The sequence below is a fragment of the Pseudonaja textilis genome, chromosome 2 (assembly GCF_049901715.1).
Source record: "Pseudonaja textilis isolate UNSWEBS1 chromosome 2, rPseTex1.2, whole genome shotgun sequence".
Taxonomy (NCBI): Eukaryota; Metazoa; Chordata; class Lepidosauria; order Squamata; family Elapidae; genus Pseudonaja; species Pseudonaja textilis.
In genome coordinates this window covers 185,478,310-185,489,230 of record NC_141991.1, presented here as the reverse complement: position 1 = coordinate 185,489,230, position 10,921 = coordinate 185,478,310, and the positions used below count along the sequence as shown (strand labels likewise).

General features: G+C 35.8%; 1 protein-coding gene across 13 annotated transcripts in view; it reads right to left on the bottom strand.

Moving 5' to 3' along the window:
* Window positions 1–230: 230 nt before the first annotated feature.
* The window catches only part of NFIB (nuclear factor I B), a 319,107-nt gene continuing 308,416 nt past the window's right edge, over window positions 231–10,921 (bottom strand). For all 13 annotated transcript variants that reach the window (XR_015742153.1, XR_015742155.1, XM_087926606.1 and 10 more), the window contains one exon: window positions 231–7,826. Coding sequence is in view for 11 of the 13 variants with exons in the window: in XM_087926606.1 (XP_087782732.1) it covers window positions 7,697–7,826 (130 nt within the window). In the remaining 2 variants the exon portion in view is untranslated. The remainder of the gene's footprint in view (window positions 7,827–10,921) is intronic.

Below are 10,921 nucleotides of genomic sequence, written 5' to 3'. Positions count from 1 at the left end.
TCTGCTTCATTTTAGGAATGTTCTATTTTAATTCTCCAACTTAAACTGTGTATTAAAAGCCAAGATACATGAACATACAGAGCTCATTTAAACCTCAAGCAGAAGAAACAGAAAGCTGAAAAGACTCACTGCATGCTCTCAGAAACCAGCAACTCGAGAACTTTTCCAAAATATTACTAACCTATTACTCTTAAGAGGGAGAGAAAAGAAAACACAAGTGACCAGAGGGCTGTAGCATAGCTCATTTTATTGTTTAAACAGTTTTGCATAGGAAATATATCTGCTTCCAGTAATTGACTGCAGTATGAGCAGCTGCTAGCAGTATAGGCTGGATATAACAGTAAATCACATTAACTCAAGCTTGATTTACACCAGTTTAAAACTTGTGGCAGCTGAGCTTTGTAACCTAATGAAAAGTACTCCAAAGAACATGTCTCTCCTGCAAATAAGCAGAGGTCTTCTCCCCAGAACCTCTTCTTACAAACCTTCTGGCCCCAAAAGAACCTGGGGACCAGAGGTCCCGATTTTGTAAAAGTGAAAACTGCAGAGTATATATGCATCCTATGGGTAAATTTATCATTACACCAAAATTCTGCATGCGTTTAAAAACAAAGCCAAAGGAAGTACATCTAACATATTGGGGACCTCTGGCTCTGGGGAGAAGTGGAGCAGGGTAGACCATGCCAGAAGTTTTAAAATGGATCAACCCTGGTGTGTAGCTAGCAAGCAATAACTGACTACTTGTCACCTACAGTTGCACTAAATGTATCTAAAGAAACACACAGCCCTACAAAAAATTGTTCTTAGAGAATTATCATTGAGATTGGGGTGCTTCTTCCCAGTTCACTAAGGTCCTATATGATATAAGCACAAATTAACAGCTTGATGAAGACATAATCTAATGTAGCTCTTGAGAAGTCTAAGCCTGGGAAGGTGTCACCCCTCACATTCTACAATGTTGTAGTTTTCTATTTTTAATTTTTTTTTGAAGTAAATGTTATCTGAAACATATTTACAACTGAACTCAACAGAGACTGTGAAACTGAACAGGCACTGGTCATTTTTTTTTAAATTTCTCTCACTTTTTTTTCTTTTTGGTAAACATTTTTTGCTGGTTTTTTTTTTTGTCTCTTTCTCTCTCTCATTTTGCATCAACTTCTCACGAGTCCATGCAACTTCAATGCCCTCTATGAAGAATGCATAATAAGCCATACTTCTTTTTTTATTTTTAAAAAAGTCCTTCTGCATATAGATACATATTTTGCCACATCAGTCCCTGTAGCACAGTTTTCAAAACCATTCTGTCAAAAATACAGTAATACAAAGACTGGATTCAGTGGCACTGGCTCTCGCTGTTGTCCGTTGCTTTTTGCTTGCCGCGTTTGTTTCGGGTCTTCCCGGAAAGATTTTGAGCACTAAACGCAACGGAGGCCTGAATGAGCACGGGGGGTGGCGAGTGCCACTGAAGCCCCTTTCACAAAGTCAACATACATTTTAATTGCAACACACAGATAATCCTAAGGAGTAATAACTAGTGAACCCTTTTATTATATATATATAAAAAAACTACTTACAACCATTGAGGGAAAAAAATTGCAACAAAAATGTATAAATTGACCGTCTCCTGCTTTGTCCCCTTTGCTATTAACAAATGTGACCAATAGAGCTGTGGCATGGAAACAGTACAAGAGTTGTCATGGCAATAGGTTTGGCTGATGCAAGGGTCATTGTGCTGGGTCAAAGGGCAAACCCAGTGGTCCGTGTTATCCTCTGACTGTGGGGCTCCAACACACCCACAACATTTTGAGGAGATAGAAAAAAACAGGGGAACTCTCAGAAAGTGCAAATATGAAGGAGGCAGGTTTCAGCTCCTTCCGCATGGAGTAGGACATTCAATTTTGAGCTTTTTCTGTTCAACATGATTCGCCTGCATTGTTTTTCGTTTAGCATCTCTTATAGAAACCCAATAAAAAAAATAAAAGCCTAGGAAGCATGCAGCTGGCAAATGTTAACAAAAGACCTTGGCAGGAACATGTAAACTAGAATCAATGTCATGCTGGAGGCATTAATGCCAGCACGGGTGTAGACATTTTTTTTTTCTTCCTTTTCTCAAGGGTGAATACTGTACATCAAATGTGGGATTCAGACTTCAATCTCACATAGTATACAAAATTTAGAATGACTTAGATACAGGACACGCACTGTTGACAAAGCTTGGTATATCCTTGTGCAATCTCATTCAGTAAGTCCTTACGAAGCTCCTAATTGCAAATCCAAATTTTTGCTCCCTGAGGACACTGCTATATGAGACATAAGTACTGTTTTCATTTTTCTTTCACTGAAATTCTCTCCTGGATGCTCTGTGAACCTGCTCTTAAATACCATCATGTAACAATCACAACATTTTTTGCTAAAGGCCATATATACTAATAAAAAAAGACAGTGGTGCTTCCAACATTCTGAAATGCTCCCAAAACCCAACTTTCCAATACTAAATACAACAAAATAACCTTCATAAAATATAACTTTTCTCCATTTACAATTTCTTTTAAAAGGATCAGTACACCTATGCTTTTCAAGCATAGTGAAATATCTCATAACACGGACAGATTTTTTTTGTTTGTTTTAATACATAAATTAAGAAACTGGAGAGTTTTAACCCAAGTCCAGTTTCCAAACAAGGAAGATTCTTGTTTACGTTAGAAGTGGAAATGACATACATTTCCATTATAATTGCTAAAATTAGCTTTACAAACGAGGGTGCTTTAAAAAAAATCTTAACAAAACTATACAGTGTACAAATTACTGTCTACACGCTAGGTGGGTCCATTAAGAAGATCCTCTGTTCTTCTCTTCATTGCAGCTTCACAGGTTCATTCACATATTATAAATGGAGCTGCCCACCTGAACACACAACTATATTGCTATATTTAATATTTTGCCATGTCTATGTACAGTCTCCTTCACTGCCTTTTTTTCCTTAGTCGAGCCTCAACTGTTCACGTCATTCTAGGGGGAAAAACACTTCAGTGTGACACTGCCAAGAGGCAAAGGCTGCAAAGCAATTGAAAAAGGCAAAACAGTGCACATAGAACGGGGTGACTTGATTTTGTCAGAATATACTTCCTGATCAAGGAGGGGGATTAGATTAGATTTAGAGGGTGTGTAACACTTCGTTCTGCACTGGAATTCTCAGCTCTGAGAGAAGTGTAGAAGATGTAGATATGACAGATCTTTCGATTAGAAAGAGGCAGAAAAAACCCACAGAGAGCATTATCCTGAAATTTTGTCAGAATTATGGCCCAAAGGACCAAGTAATTCAATGTCAAGAAAAGGGATCCAAAATAGCAAGGTAGCCTTTTATAAATATTTTCCTTTTATTAAAAAAAAATACATCCATTTGATTGATGTATTCATAAGGTCAGGATTATGTCGACATTGAATTGCAAATGTTCTCTGTCATCCAGGGGTGTCAAACTCGTGGCTCGTGGGCCGAATGTGTCATACGCTGGCCACTCCCATCCCTGGTTTAGCAAAGGGGGTGGGTAAGTTGTGTTATGTCACGTTGACGATGTGTCGTTGCGAGTTTGACACCCCTGCATTATACTATTGCACTTTAAAATCCAAATTCAGCTTGGTTTCAGTATTTCCAATGAAATAAATTTGTTCTGGATTGTGGCTGCTGCACTCCTGCCATTTTTAATGAAACTGTCCCTCATTAAGGGACAAACTAAAAGAACATGCCCACCAACTCTCAGTGTTTGTATATACATTTCTGTTTTTCCTAACGGCCATATATTTAGTGAATTAATTCACTTACAAAGGGGCTCAGAAAAAGAGCCAACATATAGTTGGTTTTATTCTTACTTTAGCTATAAATACAAACCTTACCAACAATCCTACAGTTTTACAACTGCCCTTAGACTTTACAAAATCAACTTTCTCAAAAAGGCATTTATTGGTGCAGATCAAATCTGAAAGAGAATCTGATTCTCTTTCAGCATCAATAATTGTCAGCACTATTTTAAAGGAGGCTGCAACTACAATACAACTAATTCAGTGGCATTGCAGGTGGAAATTGATTGACATATTACCCCTAGCACCAAAGGCCATGGTCAAAAGAGGAGATCAGGATTATTTTTATTATTTATTTTATGGCAACCCTAAATATTGCTTATTTCTAATTGAGAGAAACATTTTGAAATACTGCTCTGAAAAAAGTGAAAGTTCCCATGAATTTGGACAGTGTACCTAGTAGTAGTTCCTCTGGCTCTAATGGCAATATTTTGGGTTACTCTTCTTCAAAATAATTTTATTTTACTTTATACACTTATTGGAAGGGAAATTGTACTCTTTTAATTTTCACCCATTTTGTATAGGTGCTTGAAAAGGGCAGATTAGAAACTGTTCAAAATGTTTCTTTACAAAGTTATAAAAGTGAACGGACTGTCTATCAATTTATGTTTGCTGAAACTAAAGGAAAATAAAAATGTTGTGTTAGTAAACACACAAACTGAATATTTCCTTGGGTTTTAGTTTGTATTTCAGTAGACTCCAAGGACAAAATACCTACATCTATGCCAGTTATGAATACTAACATTAGATATGTAGTTACATTCATTTCCATCCTGGAGACAATATGGGATTATGTTGGTTGGTTGATTTTCTTTCACTGCTGGTGCAAAATACAACTGATGGGCATTCTCTCAACACCATGTCTGCATAAAGCGTTATTTTAAAAAAATGAATGTAAGGCTAAATCATTTTCATTTTTACCCAATCTAAGTTTTACAACTAGTTAGGTCGAAAAGAGCTAGTCTTTGTGAGAGCATAAAAATAAGACTGACTACTCTGGCGTTCTTGTCACTACTAGAAATAGTGTGGAGATTAATAATTTCACAGTGGTAGTTTTGTGCAAGGGGCTCTGATCCCATAGAAGAAAACCATCAGAAACCATAATTAAGCCATCAGAGTTGATAGTTTTCTGCATCACCAATTTTAGTATCTAATCAGGTTGTGCACAAACACATTGTATGTGTGCATTTTTGTGCTTGGCGATTTGTACTGAAATATAGTAGCCTAGATCTATATGGGAGAAAGGTTACGGCACGGATCTGATCCAGCAAAACAATCCACTGACTGATTAGTCACTGACTGAGCCAGTCCTTCATTCCTACATGACCTCTGACAACAGAAATCAGTGATGCTGGGGAATTCTGAAAAGGAAATCAGAATCTCGTGTAAAAGGACAAAGGAGAAGATATCATGGAATTCCCACTGGAAATGCTTCCACTCACAGAAAACAAATACTGAATCCAATTTAATACTTAGTATACAGTTAGCATCTTTAGAAGATCTTTTGTCTCATAGCGTGCACTGTTTTGGCAGTATATGCTATGTGATTTTTAAAATCTCAAACTAGGCTTTTATATGACGGATGTATAACTTGCAAAATTTTACAGGGTTTTTGATCTCTGTGGGTCTTGAGACTTTCTTTTTTAAAAAAAAAAAAAAGATTTTTTTTTTCTCAAATCAGGTCTGCCTCCGATAAAATCCATTATTATTTATTTTTCATTATCACTATGCCTGTTTTCAAACCAGAAATGATTTCAGCTTGCACCCCAGGTGGAAAGTTTAAAAGAAAACACCATTTTTTTTTGTTTTTAAATCACAGTAGGAAGAAGAGTTGCTTTGTAGCCTTCACCCAGCCTTCACAGCTACACTGTCAAGTGTTAAAAATCCTCCCCCACCCATCCCAGAATATATAGATATATGTACGTAGTTTTTAAAAAAAAAAAATCCCCTGTCCATCTCTTAGTACACAAAAAGGACCTCATCACACTGCAAAAATAGCAGTACCCACTTTGGTCAATTAAAACAAACAAACAAACAAACGAACGAACAAAAAAGCATACATTAATCTTTTGTCTTTTAAATCTGTGTACTTACCTATAATAACCAATACAGCTAAAAGCACTACCTACATAGGCAAAACTTGGTATTGCATAAGTTGTATAAATTTGAATCCCCTCCCCCCAATATTAATTGGAAGATGAAAAAACATGAAAGATTAATAGAAAAAACACCAAAATACTGAAAATATTGCTGGTCGATTACAATTTTTAAGCGGCAACTATACACAGCCATGATATGCTTTATAAATGTGAGATAAAGTTATAACTGCTAAAAAATCCATGATGTCACTTTTGTTGTTGTTTTCCCATCTGGAGTACAAAATATTTTGTCATAAAAATGGTACAGATTTAAAATGATAATAAATGCAGCAAAACAAGTGTAGTGATGTCACTTTTTAGATTTCAAGGCAAGGCACGTTATGTGGACATTATAACTTCGTGCAAATTAGGATTACTGGATAGAGTAGTTTTAATTATTCTTTTATAGAGACGTAGAGGCAAAACGTATCCGCCCATGCACAATATTGTGTATATGAGAAATCTGTCAAACAAGGCTAATTTCTGAGAGCACCATGCAAGTTTTCAGCACCCTGTCATTAGTCTTTTTAAAGAGTGCATTTTTAAAAAATATATTTCATCCCCTTCCCATAACCCATCATTCCCATTTGTAAACCAGAAGCTATGCCCCTGTGACATGGATTTACCTCTCAGTCTCTGTCATGAAGGTTCTAGAGAACCTTTTCCATTATTTATGGGTTCTTGATCCAACCAGTAACTTTAAATAAATAAGATACCTCAAAGGAGGCAGAAGCTAAATCAACGTTAAGTGCTGTGTTTCAATTAATTTCCTTTTCTCAAGTAAATGATTTGTCTTGATTTAGTTAATGCCTTTTAATGACCCCTCCCTTTCAAAAGTGGGGGGAAAATACATTTGTTCGAAATACTTTTGAAACTTATCTTGTCTTTTAATCCCCTCAATTTAGAGTCCAAGGGCTAAAGGACTTATAACAATTATCCCCTTTAGATACAGGTTTTAAATTGCACTTGCCTCTAATGTTTTCATTAGCATGGGGAATTATTTTAGTGTCTTTCTCAGGTTTTTTAAACTGTCATTTGAGAAGATAACACTTTCTTTTACCCAAAGTAAGGCATTGATTTTATAGAATGCCTGCTTATTTAAATGACTTTTGAAAAATTTAAACTGGATAACACACTAAGAAAAGACTGGGTTAAGGACCTAAGTTAAATAAATTGGGGTGGACAACTAAAAGCTGAATTTGTTTCTTTTTCTTTGAAAAACCTTTTAGAAACCAGATTGCTGAGGAAAAAAATGGCTTCCGGCCTTCCTTCTCCTGCAGTTCTGTGGATGCCTCCTAGCCTTTGTTTTGAGAGCTAACTAGGAATAGTGATCCCATGCGTATTGCGTAAACAACAAGAATACTAAACCAATAAACTAGCTTATCATGCAAATATTAAGGCATCTAGAAAGTCAGTTAAAATATATTGTCAGAGACAGAACATCTATTTCCCAGTGGATTTCATAGAACAAAGGCTACTCAGGAGGAGCATCTTTCTACGCATCAGTGAAATATCATCGATCCTCTCCCCCAATCCCGCTTTTTGTGGTTGCTCTTGCTTTGCCATTACAGTTTCAATCTTAAGGGAATTAATGATTGTAAGTGCTGCAATTGCTGGTTTATGTTTCTTCTTTCTTCAGTTTCTTCTTTGCTTTTTGTCCCATCTTCCTTTCTTTTATAGTATTTGTTCAGTTTCAATCTCCCTCAGTTGCTTGTTTCTGCTTGAAGAAAAGGCTCTCCAATTATGTTCAAACCATAATTTTGGACATTTGTGGGCAGAATTGATGTCCTGTTTGATACTTGAAAGGGGACCAAGCTAGCCCAGGTACCAGGACTGTTAAAGGAAAAGAAAAAAGAAAACAGAAAAACATTTAAAATGTTGAAATAGCAACACCTTTGAATGAACATCTGAAAGCCACCTGACTCTGAACAATTCTAACAGCACATTTTAACTTCAAAGGGCAAGTAGAATATTACACAGTGACTGATTGTTCTGTCAATTGAATCCTAAAACTAGCGGTGGCAAATGAGTAAATGCTTAGTATAGGCTGCTTTCTGCCATTTAACAAAACTGTCGATGCTTGCAGAGTAGAATATTGTTCCTATCAGCACAAGCTTCCCTTAATAACAGCATTCACGTTAAATATGCAAGTATAGAGAAACAATGCTTTTTATTCCCCCCCCCCTTTTAATATGGGGAGACCATTCAATGAAAATGAATTTTAGTCAGTAATAAACAGGATTCTTGTTGCAACATAACTTGACAACTTTAACATTTGCCTATTTCAAACTGCCCGCCATATTGTAATTATGTTAAAAAGGACTACACAAAGTATTTATCAGTATTATTTATGAATCTTTGGAGAATGGTACAACTCTCATAAGTTATTGTCATGTAAATCCACAAGATTTTTACCAGCCTCTGACTAGCTGTATATTGATTAGGTTAAAAAATACACCACATTGGCCTTTGTTATAATTAGATTTACACATTTATAGAGGAAATAAAATTGCTTTAAAATGTAAAACAGTAGTTCTTGAGAAAGATAAATATTTAGATTAAATGAACTGGTAGACTGAGATTCATGTTCTGCAGTACATTTTTTATGAAATTACTTCTTGTGGTTGTTGCATCTATATGCATATAACATTTACCATATAGATGCAACATCAGGTTCCCTCCACCGAGTGATCCACACGTATTCTGCTAATTGTAAATCTTATGATTACTACAGCCTGCCATGGCTAAATATTTCTTGGCCATTGATGAAAGTGAAAAGACCTACATAAACACTGTGTTGTTTTCTGCAGGATTTGATTTCATGCAGGAGTAACAGAAGCCCAAAGAATGGCTTAAATTAGTTGTTTTAAGACATTTTTTAAATTATCTCATTTTACCTGAGGAGTTCTTTTTATTAGTACTTGTGGCAAATGTAATGTAAAGCAGACTTAAAATATTTCTGGTCTACAAGTCTTACAGAAACCAGGCAACGCCATTTAATCCTATTTTCAGAATTAATGCCCAATTTAGAAGGCCATACAGACCAACTTAACAGAGCATGCACTGGTATTTTTTTCAGGTCAAAAAAATCTTTTGATATTTTTTTTTACTACTGTTATAATAATAAATATTAATAATTTTGTGAAAACATGTCAAAATGTTTATTAAGTAACTGAAAGAATGTTATCTATAAAGTTATTGAGGAAAATTATTGACTGCTATTGTTTAACTTCTTTTCAGTCACTTAATAAATGATGCTAGTCAAAAGTCATAGATACCTGGATCAAAATTAGGCCTTTTATAAAACGGACAGATTATAATCAAGATATATTGTAGCTGCTATTATTTTGTATTTTTAATTCTAATAGATCTTGAAATTTGTCCATCATCTTTACCTTTTTAATTTAGTGACATATATTTACATATTTTCCCATTATGTTAATGCATAATAACATTAGGCAAAGCAGAAGTTAAAAGAGAAACATTTTATAGCACATTCTCTGATTGTTATAAGTCACTTAGAATTGTTGAAAGTCAAGTGGCGTACATGTTTTAAAACAACAATAAGTCAGCCACCAACGAAGCACTACCATGACACAGTTGTAGGTTTGCTTGGTCTGAAAAAGATGAGAGCTGTGTCAGAGGTATGACCACAATGGACGGGTCTCATTGGACAAGTCAGAAAGAGACAATGTCTTCCATAATGTGGTACGATGTAATTTATAGAAACCTATAGAAGATTGGTCAACGCCTGGATCAACACGGACTATATACTAGATTTTGGAGGTCCTGTATGTCTGATGACAAGTGGACTACAGGATTCAGAGCACTGCTTAAGCAAATAGAGCCAACAGCTCCTGGACTACTAGAAGAATAGCAGTCTTCCAATATTTGAGGGACTGCCACAGGGAGGAAGGGGTCAAGCTATTTTCTAAAGCACCTGTAGGCCAGACAAGGAATAATGGATGGAAACTGAACAAGGAGAGATTTAACCTGGAAATAAGGAGAAACTTTCTGACAGTGAGAACAATCAACCAATGGAACAGCTTGCCCTCAGAAGTTGTGGGAGCATCATTGCTTGAGACTTTCAAGAAGAGATTGGGCTGCTATTTGTCAGAAATGGTGTAGGGTTTCCTGCTTGATTGGGGGTTGGACTAGATGACCCACAAGGTCCCTTCCAACTCTGATTATCTGTTAAGAAAAACTGCACTGTTTGTTCAAAATATACAAAGACTTGATAAGGTCCAATGAGAAAAGGAGATCGGAAAATAATGTACCCATTCTGGAAAGAGTAACATTCAGAATCAGAAGTAACAGAACAGAGGAGATAGCAGATTAATGTAGATCTGTCCTCAGCAGAGAAAGCCAGCATTGCTATTGAGCCATTCTCATTCCCACAGAGATCATCTACTCTCTCCTCAGAAAGAACAAAGTCCCCTATCTGAAAAAAGCAGAACTGACCCTATGGAATACACAAAACTGACAGAATAAAGTTGCCTGCTTTGAAGCTTGTCACAAAAAAACCCTTAATAGTAGCACAAGTATTAAAAGATGCCAAATACTGAAATATTGAATATAAGCACCAGCTCATTGCAAGAAATATACCAACTGGTGTACAGCACAGTTGCAGTTATAACTGAAGGCTTAGATGTAAAATCAACAAACAAGAAAAAAAAAAGCAAAATAACCCATTTTCAACTTGGAAGGTCAGATTTTAAAATAAGATCAGCAGGCTAGGGTCAGATGCAATCAAATATTAGAAAAGAGGAAAGAAAAGAACTTGAAGAACAAGAATATCAAAGAATACCTGTTGATAAAATATCACCTAGAGATAAGGAAAACCAAAGAAGCACTGAAAATAATAAAGCAGAAAATAACAGCCACAGCCAAAAAAATTCAGTCAAATCAGAAATGTTTCTACCAATCCA